Source organism: Mesocricetus auratus, unplaced genomic scaffold (assembly GCF_017639785.1).
Source record: "Mesocricetus auratus isolate SY011 unplaced genomic scaffold, BCM_Maur_2.0 Super-Scaffold_100013, whole genome shotgun sequence".
Taxonomy (NCBI): domain Eukaryota; kingdom Metazoa; phylum Chordata; class Mammalia; order Rodentia; family Cricetidae; genus Mesocricetus; species Mesocricetus auratus.
Window position 1 is genome coordinate 61,113,067 of NW_024429196.1, and position 24,282 is coordinate 61,137,348.

General features: G+C 38.1%; 1 protein-coding gene across 1 annotated transcript in view; it reads right to left on the bottom strand.

Annotated features, from left to right (window-relative positions):
* The window catches only part of LOC110340193, a 379,146-nt gene that overhangs the window by 230,390 nt on the left and 124,474 nt on the right, over positions 1–24,282 (bottom strand). The window contains exons 6-7 of the mRNA XM_040755232.1: positions 21,343–21,429; positions 12,085–12,251 (exon numbers count right to left, since the gene is read on the bottom strand). Coding sequence (XP_040611166.1) covers positions 12,085–12,251; positions 21,343–21,429 — 254 coding nt within the window. The remainder of the gene's footprint in view (positions 1–12,084; positions 12,252–21,342; positions 21,430–24,282) is intronic.

Sequence of the window (24,282 nt, forward strand, 5' to 3'; positions counted from 1 at the left end):
GGGATACTAGTAAGACTAGTACATAACTCTGTCTACTACTCAAACTCCTTTAAAAATGCTGAAACGGAGGGAATAAATTCCAATTTCATGAGGCTATCACTAGTACCAAAGCTAAAGGCACCATGAGGAAAGAAAATTTAAAAAACAATATCTCTAATAAATAAAATGCCAATTTCCTAAATAAAGTATTAGCGAATATAATTGAAGAACACATGAAAAGAATCTTTTGTCATGATCAAGGAGGATTGATTCCTTTGATTCAAAGATACTTAGTCATAGGAAAATCAATCAATAGTACACATTTTGTAAATTATCACATACAATTTTATAACCATCTAAATATACACCAAATAGATGGCCAAAAAATGTCATCCTTTAAAGTCTAACACTCTTTCACAATGAAGACTCTCAACATTTTAGTACTATAAAAGTCATATATGACAATCTCCTGGCTAATATTAGGGACAATATAAGGGTGCAATACAAAGATGTAAAGAGCAGTAGAAAGTGTGTTTCTATTTAATGAAAACATTCACGTGCACAGAAAACAATAGAAGCTAGCAAAAACTCACAGAGCTGATAGGTTATTTTAATGAGGTTTTAAGATAGAAAAGCAACATTTAAAAACCAATGAAGTTTCTATGGGATAACAGAAGACTACCTAATAAGTAAACTAGGAAACTAGCTTCATTTATAATAGCATGGAAATAGTTGAGTGTAAATTTAACCAATACTTTTAAAAAAAGGTCCTCCATACTAAACATTACAAAATGCTAATAAAATAATGTGAAGAAAACACAAATTATGAAAGTTATCCCAGGTCAATGCACTGAAATAATCATCATTATGAAAATATCCATATTGCACAATGAAGCCTACAGATTCATGCCATCTCTACCAAAATTCCAAGGACATTTCTCACAGAAATAGAAAATTCTTATGCTTGTATGTAATCTCAGAAAATTTTAAATGGCAACTTTGAACACAAAGAACCACCAGAGACACTGTGATTCCTGATGTCAAGTCCTATTAGAAAAGGGTCTCAATCCTGGCAGCAACTAATTGATTTTAAACCAAATGCATCTGCCAAGGGAATTAGAAGTAACCTTGCGTTTGTGACCACAACGTGACAAAGGTACCAGGCAACACTGGAGGAAAAGGATGTTCTTCTCAATCAGTGACTTTGGGAAATATGATAACTGTATACAGAAGCACAAAACTCAATCCTTACCTGATATCATATCTGAAAGTCAACTCAAAATTAATCAAGACTTAAGGAAAGACACAAAACTAGAAATTCCAGGGGAAAAAGTATCCTAAGGAAAATTTATCTATCACCAATGATTTTTCTCCACATGACTTTGAATGAATAAACAACAAAGGCAAAAATTGATGAGTAAGATTGCATCCAACTTAAAAACTTCTATACGCAAAATGATGAGGAGTAGAGACAAATTATAGAATTAGAGAAACTACATGAAGCCATGCATTTGAAAAGAGATAATATCCAAAATGTTCAAATATTTTGAAGACCTTAACATTAAGAAAGCAAGAGATCCAGCTAAAAATAAGCAAAGAAATCTCAAAATAAACTTCTCCAAAGGAGACTTGAGCCTTGGTCCATATACATAAGAAATTCTGGCATCACAAATCCCATGGGAAATGCAAATTAAAATCAGGATGAACTGTCTTCCTTCTGAAAGGCTTCCATTTTGATGAAAGTCAACAAATGCTGGAGAGAGTTCAGATACACCAATGATGAGAACATATCAAAGTAACTGGGAAACTGGCTTGGCACCTACTCAGAAAAAGAGAGAACTGAAAATGGAACTTCTGTGTGACCGAGAACCCTACTTCTGTGTCCATACTGAAATGACAGAGGGTCAGTATACCATAGAGATATCTGAACTCTCCTAATCATTACAGCAGCATTCCCAATAGCCAAGATGTAAAATTAGCCAACATTTCCATCTGTGGTCAAATGGATAAATAGAGTGTGCCACAATATATACATAGTAAAATGCTACTCACTTTACAATGGGAAAATCCACTTGCAACAACATGAAGAAACTTACAGTAAGTGAAAGGAGCCAGGCTCAGAAAGGCAAACAACAGCATGATCTCACTTAGACATGGGAGATAATAAAATCAAACTCATAGATGCAGAGAGTAGAGCAATGGTTACCAGACACTAGTAAGGTAGGGAGAGAAAATGAAGGAGATATAAGCATACAAAATATTGTGCAGCAAAAAAACCTATAATTAATAATAATGCTTTGCATGTCTTAAGAATAAACTCCAAATGCATCACCATGAAGAGTAGCAAGCAGAAAAAGTTAATTTTATTATTTATATGTGTGTGTGTATGTGTGTGTTTGTGTGTGTGTATGAACGCATATATATATATATACATAGATAGGGAAATATCACAAATGTATACAACTATAATTTATTCAAGATAATATGATTTTTGTAAGTTCTATTTTTATTTATTTTTGTTTCTTTTCTTTTTTCTTTTTTCTTTTTCTTTTTTTTTTTTTTGAGACGGGGTTTCTCTGTATTGTTTTGGAGCCTGTCCTGGATTTTTGTAAGTTTTAAAAGGTTATATTTTTATTGATCATTTTTCTCAGCTTGGCTGCTAGGAATGTCACTGGATCTTTGATCTTTCATAAGCATGTCTTATGTTTGTTTTCCTTGGTCTGTAGCAGTTAGTTTTGCATGTCAGGGTGACTGGGTTATGGGACAGCCAGGTAGGAGGAAGAATGTGTCTAGGAGGGTCTGTGAGGATGTTTGCAGAAGAACTTCACATCTGAATCTGAGCCGAGCAGGAAATCTCTGAGCTCACTACGCTCAGCTGATAGCATCTAATCATCTGAGGGTGTGGGGACACAACATAAAGGGAGAGAGACCAATTTCACTGTCCACTGGAGCTAAGACATCCACTGTGCTGTCAGTCATCAGAGCTCCTGGGTGGACTTTTAACCTCAAGACTCACACCAGAGCCCTTCCCAATGTTTCCGGTTCTCAAATCTTTGGACTTGAGTTGAGACTGACACCATCAGCCCCCCTGAGTCAACCTGCACATATCTCTGTGCCCATAACTTTGTAAACCAGTTCTCACTATAGGTTTTCATGTGTGTTTATGTGCATGTGTGTAGGCATTCATATGTGTGTGTCTGTATGTCCTGTTCTGTATCTCTGGAGAACCCTAGTACATGCTCCAAATGTAATACGAATTGCTGTGATCAATTGTTGTATTGATTATATTGATGTATATTCCATTACAGAATAGCATTGATCTGGCACATCAATTCTCAAAATACAAAGAAACAGATGAAAGAAAGGAAACTTTTCATGAAGAAGCTGTTTTCAGAATGCCATGTGCTATCATTAGTACTGTAATAGAGTGGTTAAAGTGGCCTAAGTCTATATTCTAGCTCAACAACAAATTTGCTCTAAAATATTCTCAAGTTATTCAGGTCGACCATGCCTTTGGTTGCTGGTCTGCAAGATGGAGACTGTAAAAGTTCCCTGTAAGATAGTCCTGGGGTTGATTTACACAAATTGCTTGGAATTGTGTCAGTAGATGCATGATTAATGTGTACTATTGTTTATTAAAGGGCCTTATTTTATGCCAGCTTAAATAATACCCATGAAGTATCAGACCACATCATAACACTCAACATAATGGCACTGTAAATGTATTGGGGAAAATTAATAGAAAAACATTAACATACCATTAATATCTATGATCATTTTGCCTGGCTCATTATCTGTGGCATTTACTTGTTTATTAAAGAACTTGCTTATTCTCTGATGAAAAAATGTACTGTGGGTAAGCTCTATTTTCTGACAGGCTCAATATTTGGTACTGAAGATAAATTTCTGTAGTCTAACAGAGTACATAGAATTCAGCATTTGTATCTCAGTTCTGCTGCTGAACTTTTATCATGTGTTTAATACCAAGTATCTCTCTTTTGAAAGAAATATTCCCTTTTATGTCATATCTAACTCATAGCTGCTGTTCGAGGCTCATCAAGCCACTGCTGATAGACACTTGAAAGCAACTTTAGAAGGCAGTGATAGAGTGAACAGAGGGGGTAGAACCATGAGATGATCTGTGAAGCAGATGCAATGGGTTTACAATCATATCTTTAAAAACCATGCTGAGCATGATAAGCTTCACACATTTAAAGTAGAGTAAGAGTTCATAAAACACAACATGCTAGTCAGTCTTCTTTATAAAAGGAAATAAACATGACACCCTTTCAATTCTGTCTTTGTCTCCCAAAAACTAAATTTGGGACAAAGGTAGGATCTCTAACCAAGATTCCAGTGGCTGCCTTAAGACTGTGGTTCTAATTTTTCCTGATTCCTTTGTTGAATGAGTGTATTTTTTCAGTGCATGTTTTTGACACTTTCGTCAAATGGCTATGTGAATTTGTCTTTGGGTCTTCTATTTCATGGCTCCACATATCTGTTTTTGTATCAGTAAAATGCTGTTTAGCACAGTTTAAAGTCAGGTAATGAGGGTATCTCTATGTGCTTTTTGCCTATGATTGCTTTAGTTAGTCATGATATTTTGTGTTTCCATGGGAACTTTGGGTTATTTTCTCTATTTTTGTGAAGGATACCATTGGAAATTTTATACCCCTGACATGAACTTGTAGTGTTTTTTTTATCAGATGATTATTTTCACAATATTAATTCTATCAATTCAGGAGTGTGGAAGATCTTTCAATTGTCCACTGTTTGCTTCAATTCCTTTTCATCTTGTATAACTTTTCACAATATTAAAAGCTTCTGTATAACAAATGAAATTAACAACAGAATGAACAGCCTACAAATGGGAGAAACCCTTTGTCAGCCATGCCCAAGCAAGGAATTAGTATCTACAATATATAAAGAACTGTAAAAATAAAGTAAAAATCAAAGAAGCAAAGCTTCTCATCACTAAATGAGCCAATAATATGAGCAAGCAGTTTTCAAAAGAAGCAACATAAATGACCAAAAATGTATTCAAAACTGTTCAATGTCTCTAGCTACCAGAAAATACAAATTAAAACTGTGCTGAGATTCCATCTCACCCTGGTGAGAATAGCCTTCAAGAAAACAAATGGCAATAAATTCTGGTGAGATTGTTGGAGGAGTGTAAGCTAGTACATCCACCGTGAAAATCAAAATGGAGCCTTGTGAAAAAAATTGAAAATAAAATTACCATATGACCTAGATATACCACTACTGAGCATGTACCCAGGGGAGTCTTCACCTTACCATGGAGAGACTTGAACATTGTGTTTATCACTGCTGATATTACAGTAATGAGAAAATTGAGTCAGCATAGACAATCATCCACAGATTAATGGATAATGAAAATCTGATACACAAACCAGTGAAATTTTATTTGGCTGTAAAGAAACAAGAAACTATGAGAATTTCAGAATCATAGATAGAACTGGGAACCATTATTTTAAATGAGGTAAACCAGAACAAGAAAGACAAACACAGCATGTACTCTCTCATATTTGGATCCTAATCTCTACCCATTACATATTTATATCTAAGTGGGAAAAAAACACATATAAAGTCAAAAGACCAGGAAGGGATAGATGCAACTTCAAAAATGAGGATCTATAGGAGACTGTTTGGGAAGACAGTTGTTGTGAGATGCTGTTCCTGTATGCTGTGAATATGTGTTCCTCTCATTGGTTGAGGAATAAGGCTGCTTTGACCTATGGCAAGTCAGGATAGAACCAGGTGGGAAATCCAAACAGAGATACAGGAGAAGTTGTCCAAGGAACAAATGCTAGCAGACTGGTAATGGCACAGGTACGGGGCAATAATTAGCTTAATATAAATGTGTTAATTTAAATGTAATAGCTAGCTAGTAATAAGCATGAGCCACTGGCCAAATATTTATAATTAATATTAAGCCTCTGAGTGGTTATTTTCAAAGTAGCTTCAGGGCCAGGATGGACAAAAGCTTCTGTTTACAAATGTCATACCACTGTGAGGCTCTCAAATTTCCACAGGGCCTGAGAAAGCTTAAAAATGGTTTTAGAGCACATAAATGGAGCTAAAAACAGTTTTCTAGTTGTGTCTCTCATGCAAGACATGGTACAGAGAAGCTGTGGCATGTGGGCTTGAGCACAGCATGGCAGATTCCTGCCAAAGCATGCAAAGGCATCTCCAAGCCATGCAGCATGTTGTATGGCAGATTTAGCTTCTGATAATATCAACAAAAAAGGCTTAAAGATACTCAGTAAACAGAGGTCCAGATGGAAAAACTCTAAACAGGTTCCAGAGTGTTTTGCAATGTGTATAGACTTAAAGAAAAAAATGGGAATAGGCAGTGAGAGAAATAAATAAATAGTTTTTAAAAAATAAAAAAAATCTTTAAAGAGAGAGTAAAAACAATATAAAAGAACAATGGCATGTAAAGATGGGAAATACACAGGAAGTCTGGCTACTATTGTGCTGATTTTGAATTTTATGATGACTTATGGGCAAGAGACATGAGTTTGAAAGAGAGTGATGAATTATAACAACACAAATATTTTTAAATGCCTTAACTTTAAAGCAAAAGTAAAAAGTATATTTGTAAAATGGAACTTAAATGATGCATTGCTTTGGAGAAGTGGTTTGCTTTTGTTTCCACAGGAAACAAGAGGCTATAGATTTGTTCCAGATCAGGATAGACCAAATTTGATCAAAGGAGGCCTCTCCTGAATCCTGACAGGTGATATCTATCAACAAAAGTTATAAGTGGTCTTTCCAGGACTTGGCCATTATCTCAAATTTTCTCAGGGATCCCATAATATTACCACTGCCCCAGTCAGCAGAAAGTAGTCTAGAGAATTACACCCAAATTCCAAAATATTGTTTAAACATGTTTGTTTTCATGTATAAGGGGTTGGTTTCAAATAGTTAATTATCATAGTCAGTCTCTTTCTAAGGAAAAAACAGGAATATGATATAGAAATGATGGGGAAAAGGGGAGATTATTATGATAGCAAAAGGGGTAGATTATTAAATCAACTTTAATCCTAAAAGCAACTGTTAATCTCAAAATACTTTATACTATATGAATTTTAGTTTATTGATATAAGTTTAGAGTTTGTTTTATTATTTCTACTCTTTTTAAGGTATTATGTTTATACAGTTCATCTAAAAAATTAATGTATATTTAAGAAATACAAATTAATAGTTATCGATAATAGTCAAACTTATAGTTATGTTAGTTAGGTTTTCTTGATATGCAGAGATATACTTTAGATGGATAGGTAACCATTAAATACTGAAAAGACCTACAGAATATGGCATTTAAAATGTTTTAAGAACTTAGACATTTCTGGACAGTGAGACATGTCTGCTCCTGACAGTACCAATTACTTCAAAGAGGATGATGGGCATTAAAAAAACTTCCTTATGGAGTTTCCTTTCAATGTGGCAAGACTAGCCATTTTGGCAAGAAACACCTCTTGTTTGGACTGCTGTATAAACTGGACATGAAGAACCCACCAGAAAATGACCACTAAACTTTGCCAAAACAAGGTAGAATGGTCCTTCTTGTTCCCCTTCACAGAAGAAACTGTCAAAAATTCTGCAGGACATATAGGAAAGCAACTGATAAGTTTTGTCAATATAGGTGGGACAATCCTTCAAAAGTCTGCCAGTACTCTAGGCCTGTCAGCTGAAGATGGATGCTCCAACGTCCAAAAAAAGGAAAAAAAACCCTTGGGGTAACTATCCAGGTAGCCAGATTTCTCTGTCATTTCTAGAGTTTTGGAAGTTGCTTACAAGGACTTCCTATTTACTTAGGTAATAGTATATCCTTCTGGGGTCACTGATAAAATTGAAGACTAGATAGTTATAGTTTTCCTTAGTTACGATAAAAGATAGATATGAAATTTAACACTCACAAAGATGGGATGAATGATATTTTCCTTAATTTTGGCAAATACAAATAAACGTGATATTGTAACTGATTCTTGCTTGATAACTGTTTTGATTAGACAGAAAGGAGGAATGCTGTGAGATGGTCTTTTTGTATGCTGTGAATATGTGTTCATCTCATTAGTTGATGAATAAGGCTGCTTTGAACTATGGCAAGTCAGGATAGAGCCAAGCAGGAAATCCAAGCAAAGATACACAAGAAGGGCAGAGTCTGGGAGACACCATCCAGCTGCCCACAGAAAAACTTGCCAGCAGACTGATAATGGCACATCCATGTGGCAATAATTAGATTAATACAAATGGGTTAATTTAAATGTAAGAGCTAGCTATTAATAAGCCTGAGCCATTGATCAAACATTTATAATTAATATTAAGCCTCTGAGTGGTTATTTTAAAAGTGACTGCAGGACTGGGAAGGATGAAAAGCATCTGTTTATAGACAATGAAGCAAAGTGTAAGTGGGAACTGAAAAGGAAAAAGGAGTCCATTAGGGAAGGGAGATGGAGAAAAGGGAGTAATTGGGGTAAAGGATCAAGTAAAATGAAATATGTGTCAATACCACTTGTGGAAACATGACACTAAAGCTTTTTGTTGCAGTATATGTTGACACAATAATAGCACAAAAGCTGTTGGAGTAACCAACCACTATCTGATTGGATTTAAGGCCTACTCCATGAGACATAACCCATGTCCAACACTGCTTGTTGACCAAAAACCTAAGACTACCTAGGCCTCAGAACAAAGAGGAAAATTAAATACTACTCTTCTGCTATAGTAATAAAATGACTTCTAACAATGCTCTGCTATGTTTATAGATGAGTGTTTTGCTCAGTCATCATCAGAGATGCTTATTTCTATAGTCCTAAACATAGAGACCACAAGTAGACAACGCACACAGAGTGAGAAACCATGGAACACTCAGTCCTAAATGGGATGTCTCCATCAAACCCCTCCCCTCAGAACTCAGGGAACTGGGCAAGCGGATATGAAAAGATTGTAAGACCCAGAAGTGATAAAGGACAGCAAGAAAACAAGGCCTTCTAAGCACAGCAGGACAGATAAAAATAGGAACTCACAGGCAGTATGGCAGCATGCATTAAGTCCTGCACAGATGTAAGCAAGGTAGGATCCCAGTGCTGGAAGGGAAAGTGAACACAAGCCCAAACTTTTAACCCAGAATCTATCTCCAATTGATAATGGCTCACAAAGAAAAAAATTAGTTCTCTCCAACAAGGTCTCACTGGGTATGAAAATCACAGGCAAGGGAGGCCATGTTCGGCAGTAGGTGACCAACACAAAATAACCTCAGTGGAATTTTTGTTTCTTTTTTACCTTATAATGCTTTGTCTAAGCTTTTGACTTTTTGACCCTACAGGTCTTTTGCTTATATAGTGTGGTTTCTGATTTTGTGTATGGAATCTTTCTGTGGGAATCTGTGTATGTGTATATGTGTTTCTCGTGATTTTTCTTTGACTCTTTTTTTCTGGTTCATTTGTGGGGGTTTTTTGTACAAATTGGGTTTATTTGTTTTTACTTTATCTTATTTTTATTTTACTAATATTTTTTTTCTTTTCTAGTTACCCGTTTTCTGCTGAAAGCGAGCAACAAAAGTTTGGATTGGAAAGGGTGGGGAGGATCTTGGAGGAATTGAAGGAGGACAAACCATAATAAGAATATATTGTGTGAAAAATATTTTTTCTATTTTTCTTTAAAAGGAAATCTGGCATTTTAAGGTCACTTAAATTTGAAATGAAGAATTTTCAAAGTAAAGCTAGTTGTCAGTAGACAGTGTTTTCCTTTAAAGAACTTTTCTCTAGAATATGCTTAGCTCCAGTTTGCACATTGTTCCCACCAGTATCCTAAAAGCTTTATCTTACTTTCAGAATCAAGACAAACCTCTAAAAATGTCATAACTCCCTGTGAACATGCACCCACCCTTAAACCATGGCTTCCTAATTTAATTAGCCAAATGTCTGGGTTGTTTACAGCCACACTTCAGAGGAAAACTTGTTCTCTGCAACCTGTCAATAGCAAGTATCCAGTGTACAGTAAATATTAAGAATGTCCCAGAAAATACTTCCTCCTGGAAGCCAGAATGTAAAATGAAATTATTTTCCTCTTCATTCAATATTTATTTGAAAACCCACATGGCACTGCTTCCCTGGATTCCCCTGCAACTAAATTTGTAAAAACTCTGCACTTAGTTCTTTTTCACCTGGTAATTCTTAGGCACAAGGTGCCTCAGAAAGCTTTCCAAGCACACACACCCACGCGTGCGCACACACACACACACACCATAAAATTATTTTTTTTGTCCTAAAGGTATCTTCTTTATTGTAGAGATGGAGCAGTCTCATAAAATTATTTTTGATGCTACTTCATAACTGTAAATAGATCATCATGTAAATATCTGGAATGCAGATGGTCTTAGGTAACCTCTGTAAAAAGTCATTCAGCCCCCCAAAGGGGTCATGACCCACAGGATGAGAAATGCTGCTTTAAACCCTAGCTCAGGAACACACACACCACTGTCAACCCAACATTGAAAAGGCAATGCTTCCCTCATGGGGTCTGTCATCTTACAATATGGATTACCTTGTTGCTGTCTTTAAATATTATCTTGGCTCAGTCAGCATAATGCCTGTCATACAAGCACCTGGACCCATGTTCAAATCTCTAGAATCTAAGGCTGTAGATGTCTATAATAGGCAAATCCCTTGCAGCTCACTGGCTAGTCAAATTGATGAGTTTCACGTTCGGTGATAGACCTTGCCTCAAAACATACAGATGAGAGTGATTGAAGAAAGATATGGAGGATAGGTCTTAAGCCTCCAAACTCACAGGTGCACATACCACACACACATAATAACATAGGCACACATGGGCACTCACAGATTCTCACAAGCTCAGTGGTTTTAAATGACAGAAATTTATTGACTCACAGTTTTATCAGTCAAAGGTCTCAAGTCAAGGGATTGTAAGGATAGGTTCCTTCTTCAGACTCCAGGAGAAATGTATCCTAAGCCCCTAACTTCTGGTGATGAATGCCATTCTAAGCCTTCCTTTGCTAATAAACATGCACCCCCATCTTTACTTCTTCACAGAGCTTTTTCCTGTATACCCAAACCAAGGATATCTGCTGTGAATTAATCATTTGTGTAGGTACTGGAGGGAGGATTTGGATATACTTTTAGGGGACACAATTCAACCCACTACTGGACTCTTAGGAGGCTCTGGATGTACTTGTTAATTCAGGTCACTGACATGAAAAGTTCAAAATAGACATACACTTAATGGACCCAGCATGTTCAGCTCTAAGTGGAACAAAGAAATTAGACACCACTGTGGAATCACCACACTCTTCAGTGGAGAATGCCACCTGTCCATTCCAACTAAGATACACCTTTGACTTCTGAAGTCAATTATATTTCAGGTCATGAACTACTATTGTATAAATACCATTGAGAAAAATGTCTTACCTGATGACATTTTTGAGTCACACATTTGACACACACATACACACACACACAGTGACACCTGTGGGATTCTTGTGTCTTTTTTTATTGAGACTGATAAGGAAACTAAATAGAAGCAACACTTCTCTTCTTCTTTGTGGACCAAAGTCCATAGTGATGTAACTTTCCTCATATATAGGAAGGACAGACATGGAGACCAAAGCAGATATAACTGAATTCACAGCAATTAGAATCCAATTTAAACTTCTACATGGTGACTTCACAGATACTAGAACATTCAAGTCCTAATGATGTGATGTGCAAACAAAACCAGTCGTCTCTTCAGTACATCCAAATAACTTAATCTTAGCTGAGCTTCTATTATAGATACTTTCAAGTTTGCTAGCTATGATCACTGCAACATAAAATCAAACCAGAAGAATTGCAATTGAATTTTTGCACAGGCCAGGGCAGCATTGGTGAGGGTTTTAGCTCCTGCCTAGTAAAATATATGTGGAAAGGTATGAGCAAAGTCTCAGAAAGTCTTAAATCAAAGCCAACATTCTAAGGTGTGCTTGGAAGCAAGACAGTAGACACTGTGTCAGGCTGACATTTCAACTTGTCATTTTAACAGCAGACCATCAAAGGGTCTGAAAATGTTTTCTTTGCTCACCTGCCCTGATGGAGGGTTTGCAAGCAGGATGATGCCTCTCCGAGCTTGCCTCTCAGACTCTTCAGTGCATGTGGAAGTGGTCTCCTCAGCTTCTTTGTGAGTACCCTGGCTTTTACTGGGATAGCTGAGTGATTCACAATCTAGCGTCTCCTCTTTTGTCCTCCCATCTGTTGATCATAAGACCACATGGAACTTTACTTACCTTCATTGTTTTAACATTGACTAGGTACAAAAAATTATTAATTCATTTCTTTCTTATATGGAACAAGAGACTTTTATTACCCATGATTAAGTTACTATATTTTTCACATGATATACTGGAAAACTGGAAGTCTCACACTATAAACATTAAACCAACACCTCCTTGGTTCCTACTGTGATACTAGAAGTGGCAAAGTGTCGTTTACCTTCTTCCCACTTACCAAGCATAGCCTGAAACATTCGTATTGTTCCTGCCCATGTGTTAAGGTTATATGCTGTGTTGAACATCTGCATTGTGCCTTATGGTGCTGATATAGCTTGGGGTGTGACTACAGGTAGGAGAGGCAAGGTGAGAGGCAAGGTGACCTTGGCTTGCTTCCCTGAGTCCAGGTCTCTGAGACAGTCCCGGAGCTCTGCATACACAGAGGCACTTTATTTGGCCAGCGTTGTTGGCACAGAAATGGCAGCACTTATGTAAACGGTACTCAGCTTTAGCTCTGGGCCATCTGAAAACAGGGTCCTCTATAAAACACTCTGCTCAACTAACTTGGCACACACAGAAAACAGAAAATACTCTCCCATCTCCAAATCTTAGAAAAATACTGGCAAGTATAAGACCTTCCAATGCCTTCATTGCTAGCTTTTTAGCAGCAACCAACAAAAGGGAGCTGCTTTGACATAGGGAAAAGAGGTGCGGAATAGTGGGAGTTCTGGGTCAAGCCTTCAGAGGACTGCTGACTGTCTGCTGTGCTTACTGCTGTAGTGGTACCTCATAGAAGGCTTTAAGTATCCTAGGATCAGTTGTATCTTCATGTATAAGATGGCTGATGAAGTGCCTGGTCATGTTATGAATGTCGTGAGACATCTCTAAGCCCATAAAATGTTTAAGAAGACCCATTACTTACTCTCTTCAGAGGACTCAAGGGACCTAGGCTAAAAGAGCTGTTAGAAAGAGGAGGCACTAACTACTGTGTTCAGCATGCAGCTGCCAATGCAAAAATGGAATGGGACACTTGGCATCCTGACAAGTGCTACTGCTTGTGTTGCCTCATTTGGTGGGTCCATTGATGAGCTAAGACACCCATTGTTTGGTCAAACACCAGACTGAAGGCCACTTCGAAGATCTTTAAATGTAACTGACATTTAGATCAGTAGATTGTAAACAATGCTGGTTGCTCCTCATATATAGGCAAGCCTAGCTCTATCAGTCAAAGGCCTTCAAAGACTAGTGTTTTCTGAAGAAGAAAGAAATTGGCTTCCAGTCAACAGTGTAGAGTGTCAATCACATCCTACAAACTGTGCTCTCAGGCTGTGATATCAGTTCCTACCTGAATTTCTGCAATTTGAGTTTCAAACTGTCATCTCTTACTAGGTTTTCCAGTCTGCCCACTCATTTCAATGAATGTTAAACTTACCAGCCCCCCAATTAACTGTGAGCCAATTTTTGTTGTTTTGCTGTTGCAGTTTTTCAGTGTCAGATTTGTTATTCCTATTATTTTGAGACTTTCAGAAAGTTTCCCTATGTAACCCAGGCTGGCTTAAAACTTTGAAGCATGCTATTCTCTAGTCAGCCTTTTGAATGTTGGGTTTACAGGCATATATCAGAGCATCTGAGTCAAATTTCTTAAACTCTTTCTCCATATATATATATAATATATATAATATATGTATGTATGTGTGTGTGTGCGTGTGTGTGTGTGTGTGTGTGTGTGTGTGTGTGTGTACCCAAGTAGTGCTGGCATTAAAGTTATATGCCACCACCATCACCACATATGAAAATATATGGGATATATGCATATATCATTGGATTCTTGTTTTCTAGACAGTCTAATACTCCATTTTAATTTAGGACCACTCAGATGAATATGTAACTGTCTTGAAATGCCATGTCATATATCATATATCACTGATTTGTTAAACAAAAGGAAACAAAGGTTGTCTACATAAATTCATAGGGAAAAAAGCAAAGATGGGTGTGCCCAGAAAGGAGTAAAAACTGGGGAGTGTACTATTTTATAAATGGGGGACTATGTCAAGGAACCAGGGGGTTGTTCTTAATCTTTTTGTATCCCTGGCAATAGGATTCTCCACTGATGCAGTAAGACAAATTGAGCCAAATTAAAAAGTAAAGGACCAGGGTTAATCTGAGCAAAGCACTCCCACGTGACTCTCGGGAAACAGGAGAGAAATCATATGGCTATTCTAAAAGGGGGTGGTTTAAACACCCTATGTGGGTGCAGGATCATGACATACTGTAAGATGGATTCATGCTGTGGTAAGCTTTTGTGTGTGACCTTGGGCCACCACCACAGACCTGAGCTTTCAGGGGTTTCTCTCAGGGTAGTATGTGGAGGGGAGGAGTGGGACCCAAGGCAGAGCTTCCAAATGAACATGACTTATAGGCATGAAATTAAGTAAACTAGGAATTTATAACTGATTTTTAAAAGAAATGTCTCTAAATTTCTCAGTGTAACATGTGGAATAACTTATCAGGAAAATCTAACATTTTCCAGGATAAATTTTATGCTAAGGTTAAGAAAGGTGTATTGCTTGACTTCTGTCATCCCTGTGCATTTGTTTACATCCTAAGATAGAGGTGTGTTTTTGGTTTTGTTTTAGCTTTAAGGGGTACATTACCTAAAACTTAGTGAATCCAGTATGACACAGACTACTGTATGATTCTGCAATAGGAATTTGATGTCATTTTGCCTTTTGAGGTTACAAGTTGCCTGCAGTTAAAAGATCATAATTACTTCCCCCCAACTTTTAGCTATATTTCAGTACTTATAACCACCCAAATCATATATATACCTCATCAATGAACTGTTGTATTTAGAAAAAAATAGGTAAGTACTGGCAAGAAATCATGTCAATCAATTTATAACTGATATTAAAATTATAGGCTGAATAATTGGCTTCTTACCTTGAAATGCTTCTTGCCTAAAGTCATCAAACTATTTCATTAATCGATTAGAGAGAGTTCTATCACCACTTCACAGGAGTGTTAGAAGAACATATTGCATGGTAACTTTCTCATTAGCTAATTTATAGATATGCAAATGCATTCCAAAAAATTATTAGTCATCCTAGCCATTTATTATGTCATGGGTTATAACTGTACTTACTACGATGTCATATTCTGAGAAACAATCCTTTGCAAAATCTGGTTAACTAGAACAATAATATTTAAGTGCTCATCTCAAACATGCATGTGATACTACTTCTCCAAGGAAAAGAGTCCACATTGATGGGTTATGATCATTGTTATTCAGAAATTATTTTAAACCAAACTTTTAAAGGATTCCAAAGCATCCAATACAACATTTAATATTCATTCATTTCTAGCTACTATTTATGTTAGCTACCTTTAGCATATAGGTCACATTTTCACTATGTAACATAAGACATGGCAAACTTTGGTGGCATTGTACTCTTTTACATAAGTTACTACATTACAATAACTATATATTTGTGTTTGTAATGGCATAGGTGCATATAGAATACATATATATGCATATCTAATAGTGTGTGTGAAGAAAGGATTCATCATGTCATAAATAAAGGAACAAAAGGGACTCCTAGTTCTTTCATAAATATAAAGGTAGGCAAGTGCAAAACTTTAGGTGTAGTGCCCTAGTACTTTAATTAATTTATCAACTTAAAAAAACTGCTACAATTAAATAAGAACTTGTCCTATGAACTTTTCCTGGAAAAGAAAAGCAACCAACCAACAAACATATATTCACCCCAAATAGCACACCAAAGACAGACCAAGGTAAACACTCAACTCAAGCCTAGCTTAGTGAAGCAATGATTTTAACTGGAGTTATTTATGGGTGTATGGGTTAGGGTTACTTACCGGAGCATGGGAGACTTACAAGTAGCTACACTACTTAAGAAAGATAAATCTCTCCCCCAACAACCACTTTCTATAATCCTTGGGAATGGGTGTGGTCACTCCCTGCTTATGATGGCAAAAGAAAGGGCCTAATCTTGTACAGTACTTCTTCAGGAAATTACAGCTGCTGACAGTTCATAGGGGCAACAGCCATCTAGCACCCAGAGGGGGGTGATGCATGGCGGCACTTAAAGAAATGATTCCTAAGTGACATTCCTAACCAAAAGTAATGATTCCTAAATGACATTCCTAACCCATCACGGGACCACATCTATGAGCACTAGTCCTTATCACATTGTTTCAATTGAACTAAATATTGTGACCAGGAATGTAAATTGCTATGATTCATAGGATGTTCACCTTTAAGTTTGGACTGAAGTAACCAGTGTGACCAACGTGAAAATGACACATTGCATATCTATAGCCTTTAGAAAGAAAACCAAACTCAGACTCATTGGATATTTAGATGTTCGGATAGATTTGGGACATTAAAAAAATATTAACAGAAAATTAAAATGTCATCTAGATGGCTCTCTCTCCCTGAGTCACAAAACTAAGAAAATACACACATAATCAATGTATCAATATGGAGTTCTTGTAAGGAAAAATGATGTGAAGTTTTTAATTACATTGTTTTTCATTTGGCCCTTCTGACTGTCACTTGCCAGTCCCATACCCACAAATGGGACAATTTGGAGGTAACTTGTTCTAGAAGACCCTCCTGGATTCCTCATTCTCCACTGTGTTCTAGATACACACACACACACACACACACACACACACACACACACACACATCTATCTATACCCGAGACACTTGCATACCAGTGTTGGAAAAATAATCCAGTATCGACTATGACAGTGAACTGGGAATCCTAAGACTGCTTGAGCATCTGGAATATTTGAGAGAATGACATAAAAAGACTCACAAAGTTACGAGCGCCTGTTCCTTGTACACTCCAGATGGCATATTCAAGTATCAGGTGACCTACAAATTTTCTTTTCTTGTCATGAGCCAGCACAGGCCACATTCAAGGCAGAGGGAGACAGTCTACTTTGTAGATTGCATGTTAGGGAAGCATGCCTTCAGCCCAGTATTGCCTGATGCTTTATAACCCTTAGTGGGACAGTAACAAAACGTATAAAGCTTATATATGGCTCATAAAAGAATCTTATTTGGAAGTTAACAGTGAGCTGTATCCGATGTGGAGATGAGGAAGTCCATGCCAGTGTACTTAGTACCCCATTGAGATTACAATAGAAGCTCCATCTTCCGAAGACACGCAGCATGGCACAGGCTTGGTAACAGCAAAGTCTGCATCAAATCCCAGCACTGCCTCTTAGTAGTTCTGCACATCTGTGAAGCCTTTTCTTACATGCAATTCAGCCACTCAGTGTTCTTGACCTTGCAGGAGGACCCTTGTGAGTGTTTACATAGTAATGAAGCTCCCTGCTAGGTTACAGGAGACACTCAGCAAAGGATGTCTTCTTTTTAGTTGTTTGGCTTGCTAAGTGCTCAGGAAGTCTCTAACATGCAGTGAGGGATGTTAACAGGAAAGAGATTGTGAGCTCTCACTCATCTTTATCTTCCTAAAGATTTACTTCAGGTCAGTAAAAAGACACTGCGCATCATCTGTGGGGCAAGTGCAGGAAAGGCTAGTGGAAAAGAAAGCCATGAAATATATGGCAATCAATATGCATCTAATAACTTAGATAATGACAAAAAGTTAGAAAAAAACAAGGAAGTGAGAATAGGAGCCCAAGTTTGACATTAAGCTTGTCGAATCTGTAGATTTTAACCCTGTATGTCATTATGCATGCAAACTGTGATGGTTAATTTTATGTGCTAACTTGGCTATGATGATATGCACTTCCTTAGTCCACTTAGTTTCTGTGAAGCTATCTTTTTTTCTTGGATACCTAACCGTCCACTTTGATGAAAGATTAAAATTTAAACTCTAAGGAAACCAACTGGCTCATCAGGATATGAGTGGACCTCAGTCAATTGTTTTAAAACCTTAAAAGAACAGTCTGAAGTTTCTCATAAAAGTATTCTTTATAATAATCAATGTAAAAAATTGTCCTTCTGTTCCCAGCCTACAGCTCTGCAAAGGTGGTTCTTGAGTGTGACATCAGTTCCTACCTGAATGTCATAGCAATGTTTATCTGTATTTACAGCCTGTCAGCTCACACTACAGATAGAGTTGTGAGTATCTGCAATTCAGTACACTGTCATACACCCTCTGACACACACACACCATATATACGCACAAACATGCGCGCGCGCGCACACACACACACACAATGTAACATTCATACATATGTAGTCAATTCATGCTTAATTGCTCATTGACTCTTAGAGAAAATCCAGATCATTTGACTTTTAGGTTGAGACAGTAACTACTAAAGATACACCAAATATATATGACAAAGAAACCTTTCCTACACAGCCTCCAGGAATGTCTTCCTGCTTGATGCCATATGGGCTACAGAATTTAGGTTTAGGACTGTCATGGTCACAATATAGACTCCAGGTCAGTCTACCATGTGGGGCAAGGTTAACTGATCAAGAAAAGATAAAGTGACCTGTGATTCTAGAAAGGGAAGGAACTGTATAGCAAATTGATGTTGTAACCATCACATTTGTACTACTGTATCCTAAAATCACCCAGGAGACAAACTTCTGGGCAATGATTATCTATGACAGAGTTTTCTAGATTTGTCTAACTTAGGCAGGAAGACCCAAACTGTAGGCAACACTGTTCCAGTGACTTAAAACCCCAGAGTGAATGAAAGGAGAAAGGAATGTGGGCAATAGCATTCATCTTTTTACGATTCCTAACTGCAGCTGCAGGTGCAACAGGAGCAGCTGCCTCAAGCAATGCTGGGGATTCCTCACCATGATGGACTGGAGCTTCAAACTGTGAAAAACAAATCCTTGCTTGAGTGCTTCTGAGAGGTGTTGGTCACAGTGATGAGCAAAGTGACTCATACAGCAGGCATGAGCATCCCTCACCTGAACATGCGAATTCCTGAACATTCTGAACCAGAACTATCAGGTGTGGCAAAATAACACAAGTACAGAAGAACTCATTGGCATGAAACACATGCACAAAGCCATTAAAATCATTGTATAAGTTACCCTCCAGATGTTGGGAGATGTTTACGGAACAAACAATTGTTTCACTCCCAGCATATTCCATATCACATATACAAACATCCCAAAATCTGAAAAGTGATCCAAATTTGGGAACACTTTTGATCCCAAGCACGTTAGATAAGGGACACTCAGCCAACATCATGCTTTTCAGATTTTACCTGCCTACATTCTACTCATCTAGCATAGCATATAGAGACATAGTTCCTCCGTAGCTGGTCCTCACACTACCATGGTATACACTGTGATTTCTAAGGTTTGGAAGGCAAGCTTCAACGAATGACTCAGCTAACTTGCCTTCCCAGAAGTCACTGGAGTATACTCTAACCTGTCAGATGTATTTGGGGAAATAAACATGTTGAGATTTTATAACTTCAAGTTCAGCATAAGTTCTTCTTTTTTTGATGTAGTGGGTTTCATTGTGACATTTTCAATCAGATGAATTGTCCACTCTTCCAGTTCATCATCCTGACTGCTGGACAGAAAAAAACTGAGATTTCCAGCCCTTGTCCTAAAAATGTGCATTTTGATGGAGTCAGTCATTGACTTCCACAACATTAAAAATAAATTTTGCTTGGAAAACTATTTTGTCAAATAATCCTTACATGGTACTTGGGTCTTGTGATGTGTTAAGAATTTATGCCATACTTTCATAACACATACACACTTGATGTCTCAAGCATAGAAATAGGCCATGTCTTCTGGATTGAGCCTGACTGTAAGAAATGGCTGTGACTGTCATTGTCCTAACAGTACCCTTCATAAACTCTAGAGTGGTTTGTAAACAACTTCCCAGTGGTAAGAACCTAGGGGGCAATTTTACATTTTTATTTATACATCTATACCTATGTTGCAGTGGAGGAGGAGTGGTGACTTGCTTTCTGTTGCTGTGATAAAACACTGACTAAAAGCAATCCACACCATCATCCATTTTTGAAGAAAATCAGAACAGGGACTTTCAAACCAGGAACCTGGAGCAGAAACCAAGAGGAGGCCACGGAGGAACACTGCCCACTGGCTTACTCCACGGGGCTTGCCCAGCTTGCTTCCTTACCCCAACAAGTCCTCCTTGTCCAGGAGTGGCACTGGCCACAGCGAACTGGGCCCTCCCACATAAGTCATTAATAAAAAAAAAAGTCTCCATAGACATGCCCACAAGCCAATCTGATAAGAGACAAAAACTGATATTCCTTCTCCAAGTGACTCTAGATTGTGTCAAACAACAACAACAACAAAAGGCCCAATAATGCACACACACACACACACACACACACACACACACAACACACACACACACACATAGAAGGGGACTGTGCTAAGAGACAAAGAGTTCTAAGGGGAAGAACAAAAAGGATAGTAAGGAGAAAGACAAAATATAGCCCATTTTTCAAACTATTTGGGATAAAATGGGATAAGCAAAAATGGAGGAGTGGAGGAGGAGAGGGAGGAGGAGGAGGAGAAGGATAGTGAAATAAAATAAAAATAAAATAAAACTCCATTGTTTATTGTTAAGAAATTAATCTTGAGAGCCACCACAGAACCATTTGTTCTCATATCTCTGTGCTTTCATGATTGCAAGCTCAGTGGTCATTCCCTGCATTGGATTCAAGGACCCGAACAGGACAGACTGTGGGGGCACAGGTGTAGTCTGTGTCTGTGTTTGACTGAGGAACCCCATCCCCTTTTTAAGTTTCAAGAGAAAAGAAGCATTTGCAAAATGATGCTGTCCCCGGGACACACTGCAATAGCCTCAGAATGGTACCAAAGCAGCTCCCAAAGCAGCAGACCACACCAGATCCTGCTTCTTTCATCCCACCGCTAGCCTTCCTTGAGAATTCACCTCCTCCTCTTCAGCCTGTCCCATTGTGTGCGGCTGAAACTTACCATTTAAATCGTAAGCCGTGAAACGAAACTGGAACCGCACGTGTGATCTTTGCCACCTCATTTTCATGAATGGAAGAGAATATTCTGACACAAAAATTACATACTTAATTCTAGCTCACCCCATCTGCTGACCTCCATCCGGCACTGCCTTGAGTTTATTTCCTCCTCCATCGGTGGGTCAAAGTAATTTCTGCTATATTCATTTCCTGTGGAAAGTCCACAAGGTAAGGGTCAGTGATTATTTTAGAAGCACATGAACCAAAATGTTAATTTTGAAATCAACACCAGCATGAAAGGGTCATTTTAGCTACTTTATAAGCTTAAATTTTTACAAGTTTTCTAGGCTTCCTTCTTTTTTTGTAATTATCATTTCGTATAAGGTCAGAAAAAGTAATTCAAGAAATAAGTTCATGCTGACTTTCTGTTGCTGAAAAGTTAATGAGAAAATTATCAAATGGAGGCTTTAGAACAGTAATAATTAAAAAGGAAAAAGAAATCAAGCTGGCCCGTGTTATGTACATACCCAAAATATGGGCATAATTGGAGAGGAATTATAAACTACAGACTCCAGTGATTCTGTTTACAGACTTGTAGTTTATGAAAGATATCGTGTTGTGTACAGAAGTTTGAGTCAAATTTAGTCATGTTTTAATTATGAGAAACTAGACAAAGTTCAATGTAAAAGAGAAAGGGGAAAAAGAAAAGAAGGGAGGAAGAAGGGAAATAAAGTGGGAGACGAAGGGAAGGAAAAAGAAAGAAAGAGAGGGATGGAGGGAGAGATAACAAGGAAGGAAAGAAGGAAGGAAGGAAGGAAGGAAGGAAGGAAGGAAGGAAGGAAGGAAGGAGAGAGAGAGATGAAGGAAGGAAGGAAGGAAGGAAGGAAGGAAGGAAGGAAGGAGAGAGAGATATGAAGGAAGGAAGGAAGGAAGGGAGAGAGAGATGAAGGAAGGAAGGAAGGAAGGAAGGAAGGAAGAAAGAAAGGAACGGGAGAGAGAGAGATGAGGGAAGGAAGGAAGAGAGAGGTATGAAGGAAGGAAAGGAGGGAGAGAGAGATATGAAGGAAGGAAGGAAGGAAGGGGAGAAAGATGAAGGAAGGAAGGAAGGAAGGGAGAGGGGTGAAGGAAGGAAGGAAGAGAGAAAGAGAGAGAGGGGGAAGAGGGGTGCCAGGGGGGTGGCTCTGTCCACAAAGGAAGTGGGTGATGCAAAAGTATGAAGAGCAGCTTTGAATCTTAGCACCCATGTAAAAGCTGGGTAGCATGTGCTTACAATCCCAGTGCTGAGAAAGTGGACACAAGAGGTTCCTTGGGGCGTGCTGGCCAACTAGAAGTGTTGAGCTTCAAGCTCAGTGAGAGACCCTGTTTCAAAAACTGGAGAACAATTAAAGAAGACAACCAATATTGACCTGTGGCCTCTGTATTCATGTATGCACACAAACATGTATATCCAGTGTATACACATACACACATGTGCATATGCATACATCATAGAAAAAAAGGGAATAAAGAAGGAATTTTAAAAAGGATGGGAGGAAGAAAATAGTGACCTGTTACCAGTCTAATATTTTACGTCAAGTTGAGTGACTGAAAGGAAGAAAGAAATGCTTTATCCAGAAATTGTGTTCTGCATACACCAATAACCTCAACCAACACCACACCTCCAAATCTCTCACCTCCCATTCCTCACTTACTCAGTTCCCAATATTCACTGTAGTGTCCACCTTGAGTATGCAGAAAGGGACCTACTGTCAGTTCTCTAAATCTAGTCTCATACTTGCCACACACGTGTCAACTGCTAGTAGTTTGCACTCAGTAGGTCCAGGGAGAATTCAAGTTACCTCCAATACTGCATTGCAGGTTGAAAACCCCAGTACTTATGTTCTGAATTCTGGAGAAAGGTAACGACAAGCCAAGGATGGAGTAACATACCGCGGTGCACTTGCTTCAGAAGGAAAAGCAACCCAACATTGCACCTCCATTCCCAAAGCTAAGGGAAGTTCTGATGTGAACCCAGACTTGGTGATGGATTTCTGTTTCTAAAGGAGCACTCCCCTGACCCTCCATCAATCTCTGTTCCATCGATGTAAGTACAGGAACAGGAACTTTTGTTTTCCTATGCGGTCTCAATAAAGATGAAAAATTAATGTGCTTCAATTTTGTTAATTTATCCATCAGCAACTACTACGTCCTAGGATAAAGCTTGGTGATTTGTGACTGGGCCTCTGTCCTGCAATGTTCAGCCATTCTTCATTGTAATGGCATACTTGTTGATTGGTTTGTTCACTCACTTGTTTGCTTCCACCCAGAGAGCACCAGGAAACTGCTTCTTCCAAATGCCATCAAATAACTCACCTCTATCAAAGCAGAGTCAATGGCATGTTCCTGACTATCCTGCCATACCAGTACAGCCATGCGGTGAGACCCAATTCACAAGCCTACCCACGTTACAAAACTCACCTTCACGGCTCACCAAAATCACCAATTAGTTTGTAATAGCAAGTTATTCAAGATCTTTGAAAAATCAAATAAACTAAATCATTTTCAACCAAAAATTTGTAAGAGTATCCAGACAGTGCCTGTGTCTATGGATTATTCACCTGCATATTCAACCAATATCCAAAAATTAAAATAATAAAAAACTGAAAAGAAGTTACATCCACCCTGAACACACCCAGGCCTTTTCTTTTCATTTTGCCCCTACTAAATCATAAAATATTATAACAATTGTTTATGCAGTATCTACATCATATTTCGAATACATACCTAAGGGTTGTAAAGCTTCACATGGAAACACGACAGTATTTTGCAGCCAAGACTTAACCATCTCCAGATGTAGTATAAGATGTTCCTGAAACAAACCCCCTTAGAGGCCATGGAATGGCTGTATTGGCATTGAGTTCTCAAGCCATTTCTGTCCTTCTAAGTGAGATGCTGGGGTCTGCCCAGCTGTGAATAAAGGAAGTCTATATTTTAGGGACTGTTCAAACAGCTTCCTCCTCACTTGGGGATCCATGCTTGTGTGACTGGGAGAGAAACACTTTTATGGCTACACATATTACACCT